A 21164-nucleotide genomic window follows, 5' to 3' on the forward strand; every position below is an offset into this window, starting at 1 on the left:
TTTTTTGGTATTAATATCTGTTATGCTGTTTTTATAGCTTAGAGAGTGCGGTGAACTTACACCTTTATCTACAGTGTATTTTTTATAATAGTTTCTCAAATACTCTTTCAGTGAACTCTGCTCCTTTCTCTGTGCTAGATATAAATGATCTTACACTTCTGTTCTGTATATATTTCTGTATGCAGCAAACGATGCTTCATGAAAATACGAATCTACAGCTTCTGTTAGATCTAAGTAGAAGAATGTGGCCACAGAGAAAATTAATTGTTGAAAATATTCCAAAGAGTATTCATTAAAGGCAGCTGGAAGACATAAAAATGTACTTATGAAACTAGAATGGGGATACCTGCGCAATCAGGCTTTAGGACAATCTCTGTTTTTCTATCTATTTTATTTTATGTGGGATATTTAAATAATCATTAGTCTAGCAAAGAATAATGAAAATGGCAAAATAACTCTGTAACTATGTTGTGAATGTATTCTATGTGTGAAAGAAAAGAAGGGAATAAAGCTCTAATTTCTGCAATAATTAGTCATTAATATGAAAAAGAATTTCAGAGAGAGGCAATAGGAGCTTCTTACTTCTGATTTATTCTGAAGTAGCTTGTAACCTAAGGAATAAGTACCTTTTCTGGTAGGAATTGGTAAGGTGGAAAGTGAACACAGGTGTTTCAGATCCCTAGTAAATACACATATCTGTGAATTGTTAGGGTAAACTGAGTCACCAGTATCTCTTCTCCAAACACAGTTTTTGTGTGAAACTTGAACAAAATGACAGGATAAATATTTTCTGATCATATCACTCTTTGATGGAGGAGAAAGAGATGTATATCTATCTGGTGAACTTGGTTTATCTTGGGGGGTTTTATAGACACTTCTGTGCTCAGTGCTGTTGCTACTGAATAGCATGCTAACGTAGGGCAGATCTCAGGTTTTTAGCTCTGCAGGTTCCATCTCTGTGCTTCCTTCGGCACTTGCATTATTTCTGGTCAGGAGCTGGCTTATCTTTGTTCTCTTCAGAGTGTAACAAAAGCATATGCACTGCTCCTACTGGACTCTGTTGCACAACCCAGAAGTCAGTGTTCTCAGGGCCAAGGTTTTCAGCAATAAGACYCAACTTTGGGCCTCCTCCAGCTATAAAAAGCTGCAATATATTTTAAAATAAACATGAGACAAACACCAGCAATATTTTACCACAGACAGATGAAGAAAGCAAAAGCTTCAATAGTTTTCTGTTAGCTAGCAGACAGAGGGAGAGATCTTGGTACCTGTGCTGGACTTGGATAGCTTAGATCATTTATGATATAGCCCTTTGTTCTTAGGGAATTTCTTTGTATCGTTATTACACTGAGTAATGTGTCATTTCTTTAATGACAGAAAATGTGCGGATACTTGAAGGGATGTAATTATCCAAATCTTGCCATCAAATTTAAAATTAATGTAAACAATGGGTGAGTAATTTGATTTCCAAGAGCAAAGCAAAGGCAATTTGGTTTATGGGACTGCCAAAATGCAGTGTACATGTTAGTGCCACTCCACTGAGGCATATGTTTTAACAACATATTTAATTGCTTGTTTTTTTTTTTTTTTTTAAGTTTATTTATCTTAATTTGAGGTTATACAGAACTAATCTTAACATTTCTGATATTTGAACATTAAATTAAAATGATTACTGACACACCAGCGATGCATCAGATGATCAGTGGCACATATGTAGATGTTTATAAGCCAGTACTAAAAGCCATTGTTTTGTTTTCAGAAATAAAATTATTATTTAAAAAAATAAATTACAACTATAATTTTATCAATTTTTAGTACATGAGTTTTGATCAGACTATATTGCATCCATCATAGCTTAAATGATTTAATAATTTTTTTTTTTAATTTATTTCTCCTTTGGATCTTGTGGCATTAGAAAGAATGAAAGTTCAAAATTCTCCTTTCTTTTTCAAAACTAAAAAGTTTCTATTTTGAATCCTAAAAACCACTATATTTTTTATATTCTGTGCCACCAAATTGACCCGATAGATTTTTTTCAGAGAATGAATTGACTTGATTGCAAATATTATATAGGTTTCTGAAATTTGAGGTAAAATGTATCTTATGTGTATTTTAATTATTTTAGTATACAGAACTGATCTGTATAACATCAGTTTACTTGTGCCATTCATACCTTTGAATCAGAGCCTCTGCAGCCTTCGTGGCTGCTGCTGGAGTCCCCAGAGTGATACCAATGTTCCTTGGTGTTTTTTCTCTTCAAACCATGGATATAGAGTAGATGGAGCAGTGCAAACAACTCAAGCAGGTAAGTCGTAAGATAAGCTCCTAGAATTACGTAAATTGAGCTGTCCATTTCAAGATAGTAACTCTGAAATGTGTACTTTTTCCTAAGGTTTCCAAGCTACGTTAACAAGGTTGTCATCACCTTCCCTCTTTGGAAATGATATCAACACTGTTCTCCTCACAGGAGAGTATCAGACACAAAATCGCTTCCGATTCAAGGTTAGTTTTTTTCTATGCTATTTGAAGGTTCATGGTACAGGCAAGATTTTTTTTTTTTTTTTTTTTTTTTTTGGGGGGGGGCTATTACTATGGAGAAATTAAATGCAGTGAGGTTATAAGGTGGTGGATATCACCCATGACAGTGACAAAGCACTGGAACAGGTTGCCCAGAGAGGCTGTGCAGTTACCTTCTCTGGAGATATTCAAAACCTACCTGGATGTGATCCTGTGCAATGTGCTATAGCTGACTCTGCCTGAGCAGCACAGTTGGACTAGATGATCTCCAGAGGTTCCTTACATCCTCAACCATTCTGTGATTCTGTGAAGTGTATCCTCATACACTTAAGAGAATACTATGTCCAACAGATCATTTATCTAACCACACAAACTAAAATAAGTGCAAAGACACAGACTGCCATCTTTTAAGCTTTTTTAGAAAGTCTAAATGCACAGTGCCCATTCATTCTCAATCTAATCAGACATAGTCAATTGAAATCTTGCTCTCTTGCTTCCAAGTCAACTTACTGCACAACACACATCACCTGGGATTCTAGAACAGCGAGGGGATGGAGCTACAGCTACATTCAGTCCCTCAGCTTTTCTTTTATGTCTCTACTATCACAAGCCATATGATCAAGGTTTAATACAGTGGGATTTATGAATGAAAAAAGCCAGTATCTATGAAAAGATTTGTTCTCATACTATTTGCCTTTTTTCCCCCTCTTCATGAGAAAATATTTTGGGATTAAATGTATTTATTACTTTTATTTATATTCTGGCCATATCTCAATTATTTTGTCAGAAAACTTTAGAACTTCCAAAACAGTTTTGTGTATGGTGATTATGCTAGATACATAGATTCTGGGCCTGAGTAGGACTTTTCCATGAGAGAATCTCCTGTTATTTTGGGTTTGTACTTGGGGCAGTGCATATGGAGCAAGGAAAACGCAGTGTTAAATATGAATATGGAAGTAGCTGGGTAATGAAAGTAGGAAGAAAGCAGTGATGAAGGCAGAGGAAGAAAATTGGGACAGGGATGGAAATATGCAACGGAATAGAAAACTGAGATTGATGCTAGAAGCAGGGCTGCCACAAGCAGGACTGCTTTTTAGGAAATCTGAAAGGCAGGCTGGATTTGGCTGTGCATGGTCAATGTCTGGACACAGAGAAAGATTAGAAGTGAAGTATTGAAGAAAGCCTGTGAAATAACTGAGAATGCAATTGTGCAGAATTCTAAATGACAGAAAAATATGAATATGAAAAATATTCTCAGATCAGCAATAAGGGAAATATACTAAATATATAAGCAAAGAGCTTGGCTAGGTTTACACAGTTTGCATTCTGCTATTTATTGACTTTGGCAGATGCCTCATGAAGTTCAACAAGGGCAAGTGCAGAGTCCCGCACTTAGGGAGAAATAACTCCATGTACCAGTACAGGCAAAGGGCTGACCTGCTGGAAAGTAGCTCTCCAGAGAACGAACTGGGAGTGCTAGCAGACAACAAGTTGACTATGAGACAGCAATGTGCCCTTGTGACCAGGAAGGCCAAGGGTATCCTTGGGTTCATTAGGAAGAATGTTGCCAGCAGGTCAAGGGAGGTGATCCTGCCCCTCCACTCAGCCCTAGTGAGGCCTCATCTCAAGTACTGTGTCCAGTTCTGGGCTCCCCAGTACAAGAGAGACATGGAGTTACTGGAGAGAGTCCAGCGTAGGGCTACGAGGATGATCAGAGGACTGGAGCACCTGCCCTATGAGGAACGGCTGCAAGAGCTGGGCCTGTTTAGCCTGGAGAAGAGAAGACTGAGGGGGGATCTTCTCAATGTGTGTAAGTACCTGGAGAGAGGGTGTCAAGCGGATGGGACTGATCTCTTTTCAGCGGTGCCATGTGACAGGACAAGAGACAATGGGCAGAAATTGAAGCACAGAAAGTTCAGCCTGAACGTGAGGGGGAATTTCTTCACTGTGGGAGTGACAGAGCACTGGAACAGGTTGCCCAGAGAGCTTGTGGAGTCTCCTTCTCTGGAGATATTCAAAACCAGCCCGGATGCAACCCTGTCTAACATGCTCCAGGTGACCCTGCTTGAGCAGGGAGGTTGGACTAGATGTTCTCCAGAGGTCCCTTCCAACCTTACCCATTCTGTGATTCTGTGATTTCTGTGCAGTTCTGTGATTCTGTGATTTCTTGTGATAATGTTGTTTTGATAATGAGTGTATTTGCTAAGCCACAAATATATGATATATGACAAGTTGTTAAAAATCTAATACATTTGTTGTTTGCAGATCACTGATCCTAAAACACAAAGATTTGAGGTCCCCCATGAGCACATAGGACCTTTCAGTGGTTCTGCAGCCTCCAATTTAAAATATAAAGTTGAAGTTAATCAGAATCCGTTTGGCATCACAGTGACCAGAATAAGCAATGGAAGAGTTCTGTAAGTAATTGCTTTGGTTTTTTTTATGAATAATGACGGTGGCATTTGTTTTCTTTGAAAGTATTTATTGCAACATAACTAAGACATGTCCAAGTTGGCACATATTAGATGACCTCTTGGTCATGTAAGCTACTTCTCTTCTTTTGACTGATAATCCTTCTGAAAGGACTCTTCTGATGACTTTCAACATAAATTTTGTGATATGAAGAGCTCTGTCTTAAATGTTCTAGATCTAGTCAAACTGGCTCTATTCCCTCTTTTCCCCAGATACTAGGGAAATCTTCACAGGTACTTTTTTCCCATCAATTCTGGGAGTCTTTATTATGAGAAGAAGTCCTTCCAAGTTCTTAAAACGATATGTGAGCACTTCTGTTTGCACCTTTAGAATCTTATTTTCATAATATTTCTGAAGTTCTGACTCACTGAAATCAGGTTGCTATTCAGACGCATGATACAAGAATATTTGCTCCAACCAGTGATAAGCCAGTCACATAAAAATRATAATGAAGTACTTATTGAATGATTTCAATCCTTTTATTTTCTAAAAACTAAATAAATAACTCAAACCTAAACAAACAACCTAACTCTAAGATTCATTAAAAGGGGAAAGTGTCATGAGTAACATACTTTTTAAATCAATCTATTGCCTGTCGGACTACTAGGATAAGTTGAATCAACCCTAGAAGTTTAATTACTTTTGTGCTTTATAAGTGTTGTTTACTATCTTAAAAGCTTCCATAATTATTGATTTGCAGTTATAGAGTGCACAATAGATGGACTTAGTATTTAGTATTCCATGAACTGATTTAATAGGTGGATGGAAGGGAGAGTGAGTAAAATAGTTCAACAGAACCATTTTGAAACAGTGCTCTGATTGTTTCTCTTTCCTAAGGAAATTTTGTTAGACTTTCATTCAATATGATAAAAAATGCTGCATTTTATGACTTTAAAGAAAAAAAAATCTCACTAATGCTTGACACTGTCCATTTCTGGACTCTGTCCATTTCTGAAACTGAAATGTTTAAAATTGTAAAAGAAAAAATAGGAAACACTGATAAGTTTAAGATTATTGAAAATAAATCCTTCAATAGATCAGAACTTTCTTTTCTCTCTCATCTGTCATTTCATAAGAAAAAAATGTTAATTTCAACGCTACTTTTTTCTGTAAAAAACCCAAAATTCCTAGGATTTCTTACTCAGAAAAATATGTTACTTAGGAAGTACAAAGAATTAAAGCATTCTAATTCACTTGGCTTTTTATGGAGATATTTAATTACATAGTTAAGATTAAAATAAGATAGAATGGCATCTGGTGAATGACCAAAATCTCAGCATTCTTTTGATACCCACCTAGTTTTATAGTAAGGTATGGTCTCCTCATATCAGACATTCAGTGAAGCCTTTTYGGTCACATAGGGGAACCCAGAGAGGGCCAGAACCTGTATCCTTGCTGTGCAAGTGTCTAGAGGTTGGTTCACCCCCTCAGCTAGGATAGCTCTGCAGAGCTAAACAAAGAGAAGAGCAAATTAATCAGTCAGATCTTTCTCTTGCAGCAGACTGCCTCTTTCTACACCCTTCCTCTGCATCTTGTAGGTTAGGGAATCAGTCTCTCACTGCAGCTCAGCTTCAATACTGCTCAAATTTTCCTGCTGTTTCTCAAATCCTTTTTGTAGAAAAGACAAATTAAATCATGTTTTCCTTAAATATTTAAAGCTCTCCAAATCCTTGTTCAGAAAACTAGTAGTTTGTCAATAACGGAAAGGGTGGTGAAAGGTACAAAATTATCATCATAGGATTGTTCTGTTTATGCAGATACGGAAGTATCTATTTTTAACATCAGTAACGTCATGATCCTAAGAACCTTCACAGCTGCTTTATACAAAATTTACTATGGGAGATACGGTAGCCATCAAATAGGACTTGAACTATTTAAATACTGAGTATTATATTATCACTTTAATCTACCCTTGGTTTGCTCAAGGACGGAGAAACCAGCTAGTATATAGCCATGGTTTCCTCTTCCTGGTGGTTCTGCTGCACTGACTGGCCCAACAGGACTCAGAAGCAAGGACTAGGCTTGTTCATTCTCCCCTGCCAACACAAGCTGCAGCTGAGATGAAAAAATTTTGTAAAAAGTGGACTATTTTTGTGGATTTTGCCATTCACTGAAATTTTCCATCTGCCCAATTACTATGTGTGTGGCCACCCAAAGAGCTGATTCAGTATTCAGTGCAAAAGATACAGGACAGGAAGCTTTGGTGGAAAAGGGTATTAGAATATAAATTGACCACTCATACAGGAAGTGAGTGTGAGATTTACTCTGCTCTAGAACTGTCTCTCTCCATCTCCTTCTCCTCAGCTGTCAGCTGGGTCGAAATCTAAATCTGTTGTCCAGCACTGTTTCTGTCCTGCACTAATTGTCCTGCACTAATTGTAACCATCCTGAACTAATTGTTTCTACTAAGGAGTAGAAATGATTTCTGGTTTTGCGGAGATTAATCCTGCAGTAATGATTCCCTCAGAGCAAACAGCAGGGAGAGTTACTGAAATATTCAGGACTGAGAAGAGCAACGTTGTCCTGTGGTAAATGATGTCTTGGTCATTGATCTTCCGTGGCTACAGTTAGAGCCATTCCTCATTTCTGCAATTCTTTTGCACTAAAGTAATTTTTAAAAATGGGTTTATTCAGTTCTTACCTGCACAGGAGGGTAAATAGGAACTCAAGGTGAGCTGCACTCCTGCTCTGTTTTGCTCAAACCTGCTGAGTGTAGCACTTTTCATGGGGAAAGATATTCTCAAAGCAAAGCTACTAGCGATACAAGACTCAAAAGCTTTCTACAATAATGGCTTTGGCATTTTTGTGTTGAATAAGCCCTGCTAATGTACTACTGTATATAACCCTTGGGAGGTAACTTTGTGCAGGTGGTTTCCAGTCAGTGCTAAAGTAACTTTTTTATTGTTTAATCAGCTTTGATACTAACATAGGACCACTGCAGTATGCTGACCAGTATTTACAACTGTCAATCAAACTACCTAGCAGCAACATTTATGGTGTGGGAGAACACGTGCATAAGCAATACCAGCATGATGTTTACTGGAAAACGTGGCCCATGTTCAGCAGAGATACTGCCCCGTCTGGAGTAAGGACTTATTTTATTATGCTTTATTCTTTGGAGATGATTTCTGGAATGCAAACACACAGAGTGGCTACTTTAATAAAATCCACTGAGATTTTCCCTGAAGCCTTACCAGGCACTGCATGTGATTACTGAATGTTAGGTGTTACCGACTAAAGTTCCCTGCAGAATATCTTTTTATAAATATTTTCATATTTATGTTTATGTGAAGTATTGCCAGTCAGGTAATCATATTAATATGACAGTCTTCAGTTGCTACTGATAAACAGAATAAATAACGATGTGTCCAAATACATTGCTGTTTGCAAAATTCAGTAAATATAGTACATGCATCTTTCCTTTAACGCATCATATGTTAGAAAATAATAATAAAGTTACATTTAACAGCAATTTCTTTATAAGATAAAATAGATCTGTCAGTAGACATTTTGTTTATAATCTTTATGTCTTTTTTCCAAAGTGATTTCTATGGCACATATTTTCCGATAATTATAAAAGTTGAAATATATTTACCTTTACCCAAATTTTCTTGACACTGGCACACAGAAATATTGTTCAATCATATTCTCCTAACTGCAATAGCTTATTAATAGGCAATACTGAAGACATGTAGTTTACAGTCATTTGCACCAAAGGCGAGTTACACTGATAATTGTATTTTATTTTTTGCTTTTTTTTTTAATTTGTATTCCCATACACAAACTCTTTTTTGTACATTGAGGACTATAGATGATGTTACTACTATCTTTATTAGTTATTACTATCTTTATTAGTATCTTTTTGCTTGCCTAGAAACTTCCAAACAAAGGAAATACCTGTCTGTGTTTGTAAGCATCTGAATGAACTAATGTTGAAAAAAAAATCTGTTTTTCACTATTATCTCAGTTTAATGTAGCAGTCTATATTTTTATTTACAAGTGAGCAACCACATGTTTTGCTAAAACAGAAGTTATGCTAACAGGATTTAGGGGAGAGCTCAGTGTTCATAATTAATATTTTGAAATAAGTTTTCTTCACAGATTTGAAACATCTTCTATGGGATTTTTCCCTGAAAGGCTTGCAACATTGGATTGATGTATAGTTGGATGATGGCTCTCTGAATGAGTTCACTGGAGAGGAAAGTGTGTCAATATTGGCCATCATTATAGGCTAGTTTGGTAAATGTAATAAGGGATCTAAAGATGCAGGCAGATACCTAAGTGAGACAGTGCTGAAATTTGTATCTTTTTAATCATAAATGTTTGTCCACCACCCTTCAATGGCTATCCAATAGAGGCTGCAGAAAGAAAGGTCCCAATAAAGAATATTGAGTGCATTCACCAAGAGAAAAATGCAGTGCTGTTTAGACTTCAGCTGCAGGACCAATCTAACACTGCTGCTCCTCTGCATCATCCCTCAGCAGCCGAGAGACATGCTTATTTTCTGACTTTGCTGATGTGATTCCCAAAGGCACTGGCAGATGTTCTGAATCCTCTTACTCCTTGGGAAGAAGAAGTAGAAGTTAAGACAACTTTAATTATATGCTAACAGCTGTATGTGTCATTGGAATCTCCACCACCATTCTATTTTTTCATGTCTCCCTAATCTTACTTTTTCCTGTTTCCAATATGTGTTTTTTTAATTTTCTTTGGAAATATGATATCCATAGAGAAAATGATAGGAGGACCTAACTTTACATCCTCAAGCTCTAATTACTAGAAATGGCAATATATAGTATGATTTGCCCTGGTAAGATTTCATGAAACCCCATTTTGTTTTTAGGACCAAAAGCTAAAGTAGCTCACATTTATCTCACTATAAACAAAACCCATTATAGAAATTATCTCTTTTATTTTCTCTCTCCACTAAATGTTCATCTCATAATCTTTATCTTTGTAATAACTGGTAATGGCAATTTTATGATAGTTCTTATAAGAATGTTTTCACTGAATGTAGACTAATTTAGTTAAACTAACACTGAACTGTGAAATTATATTAATTTGGAATTGTTAAGGTTCTGCTCCTCAGTAATTTGTTCTGAGTTTTGTTTTTTTCAGAGAAAATATAACTCTGATTCCAGATCTTATCATTTATAAGAATTTTTATTACTAATAACGAGAGAAAAAACAATAGTAATAACATACAAGAGAAACAAGGTCCTCTTATTTATATGTTAGATGTAAAATACTATACCACTCTTAAAGATTTGTAACATATATTGTTCACTTATTTATTACTCAGAAATAACATTGTAATATATGCAGACTTCCCCAAGGTTGTGATATCAATGTATTTTAAGTAACTTAAAGACATTCACATAAAGAAGAGATATAGGGAAATAAAAAACAAAATTGAGGAAAGTGTTGATTTCAATTACTTGTTATATTTTGAGAAGTTTAACTTTGCATGCGATATATTTGGAGATACCATGGAGTACACACAGTTACTAGGTTTCAAATAGCTTGCTTTTCTTTTTTTCTTTTAAGAACATGGATAACTTATATGGTGTCCAAACTTTTTTCTTGTGCTTGGAAGACAACACTGGAGCCTCTCTTGGTGTTTTTTTAATGAATAGCAATGCTATGGGTAAGAAAGTTTTCTCTGTAGCTCTAAGTGTTGCAGTTAACTAGCTTTTTAAATGGTCTGCAGGACAACTGCCATGTGATCAGATTGAGCTGATGTAAATGTCTTTTTAAAAATAAAGTCACAGATAAAATTTTAAACAAAGATGTCCTAAATATGTGATGACATTCACTGTTGCAAGTATTTACTAGTGTTTAGCATTAGCAATGTAAACATAGTTACTATTAAGATTGTATTGGAAACACTAGGGTCATACACCTGAATAGAGCCTACCCAAAGTATGTGCGATTTTGATCAGGTTCAGGGAAGGTTCAATACAGGACAAAAAAATCTCTTATAATGAGCAGCACTTGAAAATATATTACCTTAATTTCTCTTAGATAAGTGTACATATTTGTATGCTTAACATAAATATTAAGTGTCTTGAGACTGGAAAGTTGTACTGAAAATTGAGAATGTAATGAGAAGTAGCTGTGCTGTGGATTTAATTTCTCTTTGTAGCATGTGAAAGAATGTATACTATGGATTTTAAAAAAGAATTTTACCTTCTACCTTAATTGCAAGTTCAAATAATTCCCTGGAGTATTTTTGTTTTACATTTTCTCCTACACAAGTTCTCTTACCTTTCATATCAGTGTGACAGTTATTTTAGATTTAATTAATATTCAAAAATGATTTGTGCATTCTTTACTGACAGAGTTTGCCCTGCAGCCTGCTCCAGCAGTAACTTACAGAACAATTGGTGGAATTCTTGATTTTTATGTCTTCTTGGGAGACACTCCAGAGCAAGTAGTCCAGGAGTATCTGAAGGTACACTTCTGAACAACAGGTTGTCCAGTGAGGTTGTGCATTTTCCATCCTTCGAGATATTCGAAACCTGACTGCACACTATCCTAGGCAACCTACCAAGCTGACCTTCAGTAGGGAAATTGGCCTGGAGAGGCAGAGGTGCTTTCCAACCTCTAAAATCCTATGATTCTTGGATTTATCTAGAGAAGTTATGCATTTAGCAGATTTTATGGGGGGGGGTTGTGCTTTGGATCTCTTTCTTTTTTTCTTCTTTTTATACTACCCTGTGTCTTCATTATTTTATTAACCCAAAAATAACTCAAGATTTGTCCCTAACCTGACTGCTGCCATCAGGAATTACTACCTGAAATTAGCTGGAGTGTAGATTTGGTTAGCTGGCTTGTTTATGGGAGGCACTACTTTCACCTGAAATATTATTGCAGAGAGCAGTTCCAGTTCCTAATTTCATCAGTATGCATGCTCTGAGTGATTTTCAGCATAGTCATCTGCTATTTGAGCTAGTGATGGGCTATGTGGAATGACATACTTGTTCACATGTTCTACAAGATTTTTTTAATTATTTATATAATAACATTATAAGGTAGAAAATGCACTTGCTAATTTGTAACAATTTTATGGTAGAAAACTATCTACTGCAGCTGTTTTCCATTTGTATTTTTGAGGTCTGATGCTGTTTCAATGCCCTCTTAAAGGGAGTACGTGTAAGTTTTTAAACGATATTACATTTAGTTAAATTTCTCTCGGCAATAGACATGCCAGTAGCAATGGTAATTAACCTGGCAATTTAAACCTTCTGTTATGTTAGTTAAATTTCTATTTTTTTTTGTAACTTTCAGCTAGTAGGATTGCCAGCATTACCTTCCTACTGGAGTCTTGGATTTCAGCTTAGTCGCTATAATTACGGATCTCTGGATGAGGTGAAAGCTGTTGTTGAGAGAAACAGAGCAATTGGACTACCTTTTGTAAGTAAAAGTTTTGATAGTGAAGACAGAACAACTGAGGAGAAATTATCATAAGATTCTGATTTTATTTACCTGCAGCTAGTTTATTTCAAATTGGTTCAAGTTAGTATAAACTGCTGATCAAGAAGTCTGTGTAGACTTCTGGTGTTAATTTCCTTATGTTTTTGAATGTTAAGCCAATTGTCATAGTGTGGGAGATTCAGGGTTTTTCTCTTTAACTACAGTAGTTTTTATTGACTACACAGCTATATAAAAGGATGAATGATTTTAATTGTCATTTGCTCACTTTTTGTAATAATTCTGTGGAATTAATTTTTTGGTTAAAGTTTCCAGCTATATACATTTGTTTTCTATTCTACCTGATCTCCTAAATTGTTTTAAACCTATGTTGTGTGGAAAAGGTGAGTATAGAACCATGGTTTACTTCTTGACTGGTAGGAAAAGGTAAATTCCAATTAGATTTTAAAATTAGGTGTCAGATTAGATTAATCTATTGTCTTAAAATCACAGCAATTTGCAGCTTGAAAGAGGCTGAAAAGAACTGGGGAGAAGGAAATGGTATCTGAAGAAATCATTGTTCTGCAGTGATATCTTCTGCTAGGGAGATCTGGGAACCTACAGCATTTTTCTCTTTATGGGAATAGTAGCTATTTAGAGTCATAAGCAGGTCTTCCAGAGAGAAGCAGTATTCACAGCTGGGTTGCCAAGTAAGAAGCTTTCCAAAGGGAAATTCAGAACATGAACCCAACCTTTTGACTGCCAGTCAAAAGAGCATCTCTCTAACAATTATATAAAGAGCCTAGGGAGAAAACCCCTTGAATTTTGAAATTAAGTCAATGCCTAAAATTTAACCATGTATCATTCCATAGACTTCCCTAATTTTAAGCTGGACCTTTAGAAGAAAGGTTTGGCTTTAAGAGTACAGCTCTGGAAATTATGCAACTATAAATAAATACCAGCATATCTAGAGGTTGTTAGAAAGAATATAAATATAAGCATTTATTTGAATTCTGTTAATGGTTCAGTAGGTAAAGTTTAGGCACAAAAGATGTGCATTACAATTTAATGAGATGGCAAATGTTAGATAACAGCCAGGATTCATTCTCCAGAGACTGAAAAATAAAATAAGAACAAATGCTGACCTGCATTAGACCTGGAAGAAATTATTTAATGTAGGGAATATTTAGTTTAGTCAAATTTAACTTTCATTAGATATGACTGTGAACTTTCTATGAATTAGTAGAAACATAAGACTTTACAAAAACTGGCCCATTGCATTTTTGATATCTAAATAATGGATGATTATTTTGTTTCTTTAAGACTACTTGTGCTCCTCTGCTCACCTCCATTTAAATTTTGCAACATTCGTCTGAAACAATATTGACAACTATGGGTTTGCCTACATTAGTAAATAGTGCAGACCAATAAAAGCAGTTCCATAGAGCAAAATAGTTGGTGCTGAGGAACTGCAATCCACATTATTCACCTTTCTTTAGGCTTGCACTAATCTGGTCCTGTGAATCACTGAGATCAAACCATGCCTCTGCAGGCAAATTCATTTTACGCTCTCAGAAGCACTAGAAAGTTGGGAGAGCGTAGGGAACTGAATTTTTGTTTGGTTGGTTGTTTTTTTTTTCCTAATGTGGTGACAAAATAAGACTTGTGAATAGCAGTTCTAAAATGCTCAGATACTTACATCGTGCTGACTCTGGTTAGGATGTAGCATCAGATGCACTTCTGAAAATTTTAATCTAATTCTAACACATAGACAAGGTATGCCACAGTCAGGGCACCCACAAAGTTGTCTGATCTTTCCCTGCTGACGAGAGCAGACCCTCAATAAATTAATCCTCATACCTGATGTTTCAAAGCAGCTCTGCAGCATATGTAGCTAAGCATTTTTCATCATCTCTTAGAGTTCTTCTGTCTTGTGCTGCCAAGATGACTGTTCTTGTTTTCCATCCTCGAAATTTGTATTTGCTGATTTCTCCACATACTTCCTGAGCTCTCCCAAATATAGTTCACAGACTGCATGATCTCCTGTCTGAAATAATGGATACTTTCATACTGTTCATAATGATCCTAACACCATACTGTCTATCTATCTGCAATTCACATCAGAGTGAATGAAAACTAGCAGAAGAAAACTATGTTGGAGTAATATGTAAAACACTTAAGTGTTGCTTCCAATGTTCCTATATAATGACATTCTTTTTTAGGATGTTCAGTACACAGATATTGACTATATGGAAGCAAGAAAAGATTTTACTTATGACAAAGTGAACTTTAAAGATCTCCCTAGTTTTGGAACTTACATGCATAACTATGGACAAAAATATGTTATCATACTGGTAAGCATTTAACRATTTCTTTTTTCCATTCTAAATAATATCATGATAATTATTTGTTATTATGATTAACATACCTCTGTGTAATTATTGCATGTATTGCCTATCTCATGTTCAATAACAATTGGTGGAGTTCTTCTCCCCTTCTCCTCTACTCCCTTTCTCCCCTTCTCCCGTCTTACTTCCTTCTCTCTTGTAGGATGCTGCTATTAGCACAGAAACTCTGATTGATGGTACTCCCTATGAAGCTTATGAAAGGGGAGAAAGCAAGAAAGTTTGGATTAATGAATCAGACGGAGTAACACAACTCATTGGAGAGGTAGTTGGATTTTTATGAAGTTGTACTCAATCTGTTGGCACTATATGTTCTCATTTAATTTGAGCCAGGATAAGATATGTTCAGTTTTGATATGACAGTTCAGTTTGATATGACAGTTCAGTTTTGACATGATCAGTTTGATATGACATGTTTCAGTATTTCTTGTATTTTGGCATTTTTTTTTTTACATTAATTAAAAAGGAAAATATTTTTAAGGCTCAGGAGACATTTCGGCAGCCAACTTCTGGTATTTTCAATAGTGATTAGAGAGCCAATTCCCATTTTATGCTTTTGAAAATTGCCTTATAATACTTTACAAATTAAGTTGCTAATTAATTAAAAATTAATGTTTAATACTGAAAAATAATTTTGACTTAATATTGATTTCTAAGTTGAAAATTCAGAAGACAAGGCCATACTCTTTGTGCATTCTTGCTAAGCTATTATCACTCCTAACCATTTTTATATATTTATATATCTTATATGTTAACACTTATCCRTACTTAACATACTTAACAGTTATCCAAACTTAACATTTATCCATACTGAAAAAACAGTAATAGGAAGTTTTAATATTCAAATGTTTATCCAAAAGAATAATTCAAATAAATCTGAATCTCTAATGTAATTAACAATATAATTAATTATTTCCTTTTGAATATTGTAGGTGTGGCCAGGAAGAACTGTATTCCCAGATTTCACCAATCCAGACTGCACCAGCTGGTGGGTAGAAGAATGCAGAATATTTTATAATAAAGTGCCATATGATGGGATCTGGATTGTAAGTAATTCAGAACTTTCAAGTTTTGCAGAAATAAGCTAATGACAAATAAGGTTTATGGCTAAATGTTTTGCTTAAATCTGCATTGAATTTGAAGAGAYGTTTATTATTAAAAACCTGAGATCAATGTGGCATTTGTCTGTCTTTTCTGCAACATCGAACACACTGTGTGGGACTCTTGCCTTTCCGGTATCAAAGAGATCTTGCCTTTTGTTAGAAGTGACATTTGCTCAATGCAGTTGACTGTACTCTACACGTGCATGTGAAGAAATCTAATTTGTCTAACAGGTAACTATGAGATAAATATGTAAAGGATATCAGGTAAAATTGTGGACCACTAATTAGATTGAGGCCCCATTTCAAAGCTATAGTTCTTACACAGAGTTTTATTTTTAATAAGTAGTACATATTAGTAAAAGTTATTTCTCCTCTAGAGAAAAAACTTTAACATCATTTGTAGAACCCTGACTTTTAACAGAGTAAACTCATTTTTGTTAGTCCAGAATTAAGAAATTTTCTTTATAATGCAGAACCAGGGAAGAGTTTGCTCAAGTCTAGGGAGGTCAATAAGACTGAGTATGGATTGTATTCAAAATCTGTACAACTGAACAGTGACTCAACAAAGCTATACATACATACATAGGTTTCAGCAAATGAGTTCTCCAACTTAGCTGAAGTTTCACCATCTGCATTTCCTCCAGAATAGTCTTTTTGACATTCAAAAGGATGTTATTTTTTCTTTGATTGATTTGTACGTCAGTATCCTGGTTTCTGGACAAGTAGTTCAACAGCTTACAATTATTACTGTTATTGTGCCCTCAGACACACCAGCTGCAAAACAGATTACAGCATTCCAGTTGGCTAAATGTTCTACTGCCAACAAATCTGTGGTATAGTAAAATAATAGTAAGAACAGTCAAGCCACTATTTAAAAGAGCCACTATTTATCCACACTTGTTCTCTTTGGCCAGAGTGATTCTTATAAGAGAGTAAGTTCTTACAGAAACATTAAGCTTCATGCTCCTTCTTCCTTTCTGATAACAAATTGACACTAAGTATATTTCAGACAGTTCTAGAAGTATTGCAGTTACGAATGAACACTACAGCCATGATTTTATATTTGGAGTTGCAATTTAAATTTGCTATTTTGTTTAAAATTTGGATTTAATCATTAACCAGGTCACTTAAATAAGAGTGTACTCTTTCTAGATCTAAATGACATCTAAAATGCTTCAGCTGATGAACCGTTGATAAAGGCAAATGATAGCATGCTCCTACACTTAGAATGACAATGTTTGGAAACCTATACACATACTAAGTAAATGTATCCTTGAACAGGTAATAACAGATTAAAACAAATATAATCTCCACCTCTATTCTCCAAGTTCCTCATGGTGTTTCAAATTAGTACATTTGCAGTTAGTATTCCGAGTTAGGATTTGGAAAAGTCAGGCTCCCTAAATATTTCCTTCTATTAAATGATTAGCATACAATCTAGCACAATGGTTTGTGGCCTAATTTGTAGAACTTAATGGTCAAGAATATGGTCCAGATCAATCTTTTACAGGAATATGTTGTAGTAAAGCTTTTCAGAGATAGATACCTGAGGGATATCTGTTTTTAAATTAATCCCCAAGTAAGTACCTGAACAGGGGGTTAATTTCTTTTGTAAAGATACAGAGCAGCTAAACCTCATTTTTACTTCAGAAATATTTATAGATACTTAATAGCCCTAAACTGTAGAATCATAGAATTGGTAAGGTTGGAAGGGACCTCTAGAGATCATCTAGCCCAACCCTCAAACGGGGATCGAACCCGTAGCTTGGCATTGTTATCACCACGCTCTAACCAACTGAGCTAAACCTAACCCTTATCCTTCCTTACTTCCTTTATTCTGTCCCTCTTTTTATCTTCTCCATTTTACTTAAAAATAAATAAATCTTAGAAGAGAAAAGCTAGATCTGAATGTTTTGACATGCACTTTTTAAAAGCCATAAAAATCTTAAACAGATTTTTAGTCTGTACTGCAAAATACTATTCTTTAGCTATTCTGTGATAAAAATATACTTTTCTTGCTTTTTTTGGGGGGGGGTAAACTCTATAGTTCAATCAGGTCAGGATATCAGGTATAAATGATATAAATCTGAGATCTAAAAATGTGAATAAATTGACCACGAGACTAACATAGCTCCCTCCCAAGGTTATCGTATTCTTCCATGTGTGCTTTTCTTAGAGTGCATTTAGGGATGTACGTAGAAATACACTTGCAGATCTGTCAAGGAAAACATACAAGCTTTGCATTAGTTCTGAAAAGTGTTTTAAAGAGTATCTAGTCATCTTGTATATTTTAGCAGGAAATCACATTATACTTTTGCTTATTCTGCATTTCTCTCAAACCACATGCTCTTTAGTCAATACATTCCCTTGAGAGTAGTGTGGAGCTGTTCATAAGCAGGGGCAAGTACTAGAGCGGCACCTCTTGCTATTTCTTTTCTGGTGTTAGGTGTAATTATCACGGTGTAGATGCTGACTCCAGTGAGGGAAAAAAAGGAGCAGTCTCTATTAAGCCACACCTGTAAGGATGGGCTGGAAATCTGTCCCATGCATTCTATTGCATATATATATAGTTTATGGTACATTTCACCCAGTCGTTCCCTACAGTCCTGTGGGAATGGCTGACTGCTTTCTGAACTCTGCTTCCTTAGTGTGCTGGTTTCTAATGATGACTAGTCACGTGTCTGAGAGGAAAAAAAGTGATGCTTAGTAAGAGGATATAGGTTGCAAACCATCCTCAGCATATCTAGCGAGCTGAATGCCTTTTGATAGCTCCTGACTGTGGGATGATCTGCATCTTCTACAGTCTAGGACTCTACTTAGCTTAGGGATATCATCACTTCTTTAAACAGAAATGGTAATGGAGATCTATAATATTAAAGATAAGGATATAATTATCCTTACCTATGCATGTGTGGCGTCTAAGGGAGTGTCCATAAACTTCAGAACCATAGATAGTCAACAGTAATCTGAGGTGTCCCGACTCACACTGCTCACTCACACAAAGTCTGTCCAGCATTTAGACCCATATTAAAGCAAGGCTCAATCAGTTCAGTATCTCAATTATACCATCATACCTAATTACATACTAGTTCTAGTTAATTCTTCCTTATAGGATGAGGAATAAAGCATAATTTTTTTTAGGAAAACATACTTGAGGAAACATTAGCATATTCCATGCTTGTTTTTTTCAGGATATGAATGAAGTAGCCAACTTTGTTCAAGGCTCAAGGGATGGTTGTGAGCAGAATGACTTAAACTACCCTCCTTTTACTCCCTGTAAGTCCATCTTCTTCAACTGGGAAGCAAAGAAATCAAAATGTTTCTGAATTACTGTGCTATCAACTACAAGGGTATGAAGAGGTATCAGTTTTATGGCTGTTTTTTAAATATTATTATTGACAGAAAATGTAAGTTACCTAAGCCTAAGTCAAAGATGCAGTTTATACAATTCATGAGAAAAAATGACTTTTTCCCCTTTCCAAATCATTACTGAATTTTGTTGTTGTCTTAATTTAGCCTAATAATGGTACTAATTTTCTTTTAACTTCAAGTAAAATTCAAATTCTTTATTAAATAATAATTTTGAGTGATCCTTGACAGTACATTGTCAGATCAAGTGATTTAGACATTTAGAGTGCTGTTATGCAGTCCTTCATGGCTGGACCAGTGTCTGCATGAGAAATCTAGAGGGCAGGAAGCTGAATTATGTTGAGCTTAATTCATTACTTAGTGAATCATTTTAGTGACAAAGTTTGCAAGTGAAAATGTCGTTCACTCTGACCTCAGATGTAGATGTAGGGTGCAAATGAAATTTAAACTTTTCCCTCTGTACCAGATTTAAATATATAGTGTTTCCATTTCTGTATTTCAGATGAAAGAACAGGAAAGGAGTACCTTTCGGTAGACTAAAAGATACTTTAAATAATGAGTATTATACCATCACTTTGCTTCCATGCTCGTGATAAAGAACCCAGTAAGCGTCATTTGTGCAAAGATTTACTGAAAGAAATGCCAGAAAGCATCGACATTGAAGGGAGTCTGTGATTACTATTTAATTGCACTTAGACATAGATAGATTGTATGAGTTAATCGTTACATGTTCAGAACAAATTGAAGCATGTTATACATCAGTCTGCTAAATTCCACTCAGTTAGTAAAGCTACATTTATGCAAGTTCTAGCAGTATTAGGTAAATTCTTTTGCTATTTGTGTATAAATTTATGTATTTATTGCCATGAAATATGGAAAATTTGAAGGCAGAAAGCTTCTTAGTTAAAGCAAAGATGAATTAAAACAACAACCTTTAGAACATTACATGATACAAATGAGTTCTTACTGTTTTGTAATACTGGGTTTAATACAAACACTAAACAGAAAAAAGGACCTAAATACCACGTATGTGCATGAAGGAGAAGAATGGGAATACTCAGAATCAAAGTGTACTTGAGAACTGTTATCTTTATTCTTTTATCGAAGGTATTCTTGATGGACTCCTGTATTCCAAGACTGTTTGTATGGATGCAGTGCAGAAGTGGGGGAGACAGTACGATGTTCACAGCCTGTTTGGGTATTCTATGATCTTATCAACAAAACAGTAAGGAATGCTTCCTAATACTTCNAAAAAAAAAAAAAAAAAAAAAAAAAAAAAAAAAAAAAAAAAAAAAAAAGAAAAAAGAGAAAGAAAAAGGAGAGATAGTGAATATAGTGAGTAGTTTCACTTCTTCACTTCCAAAGGAAGTTGATTGTGGGAAGAGTACGAATTTTCAGGCTTCTGGAAAATCTGTCTTTCCATAATTGATTAAATCTCCAGTCCTATAGTGACGTGCTAGATTTCCATGACCTTATTGTGTGCAGAGTTCAAATACAACCAAGGTTGGTGGGCAAAAATTTACAGAAACATTCTTTAGGGTTAATATAAGGAACTTAGCTATAAGGCACCTGGTTAAGTGTGAGAGAATTTGTGTACTCGACTTATTTGTTATCGTAAAATAACAAATATAAACTTACCTTATATAAAACTATCAGCTGAATGTCTTTTTTATTCTTTGCATGATTCCAWTTTTTTTTTCTCATTTTTCAGAGCCATTGACTCTTTGTTTCCTGGAAAACGAAGCTTGCTTTTCTCAAGGTCTACTTTTGCGGGATCAGGAAAGTATGCAGGACACTGGCTGGGAGATAATGCAGCAACATGGGATCACATAAAATGGGCAATACCAGGAATGCTGGAATTTAACCTCTTTGGAATTCCTTACGT

General features: G+C 35.4%; 1 protein-coding gene across 1 annotated transcript in view; it reads left to right on the forward strand.

Moving 5' to 3' along the window:
• The window catches only part of LOC146594301 (maltase-glucoamylase-like), a 53376-nt gene that overhangs the window by 3050 nt on the left and 29162 nt on the right, over positions 1–21164 (forward strand). Inside the window, exons 3-15 of the mRNA XM_085307712.1 lie at positions 2185–2305; positions 2393–2502; positions 4783–4934; positions 7903–8074; positions 10537–10636; positions 11331–11443; positions 12280–12405; positions 14625–14756; positions 14953–15072; positions 15740–15853; positions 19102–19186; positions 20387–20504; positions 20991–21162. Coding sequence (XP_085163838.1) covers positions 2185–2305; positions 2393–2502; positions 4783–4934; positions 7903–8074; positions 10537–10636; positions 11331–11443; positions 12280–12405; positions 14625–14756; positions 14953–15072; positions 15740–15853; positions 19102–19186; positions 20387–20504; positions 20991–21162 — 1635 coding nt within the window. The remainder of the gene's footprint in view (positions 1–2184; positions 2306–2392; positions 2503–4782; positions 4935–7902; positions 8075–10536; positions 10637–11330; positions 11444–12279; positions 12406–14624; positions 14757–14952; positions 15073–15739; positions 15854–19101; positions 19187–20386; positions 20505–20990; positions 21163–21164) is intronic.

This window comes from Rhea americana, unplaced genomic scaffold (assembly GCF_003343005.1).
Source record: "Rhea americana isolate MKP2758 unplaced genomic scaffold, rheAme1 scaffold_262, whole genome shotgun sequence".
Lineage (NCBI taxonomy): Eukaryota > Metazoa > Chordata > Aves > Rheiformes > Rheidae > Rhea > Rhea americana.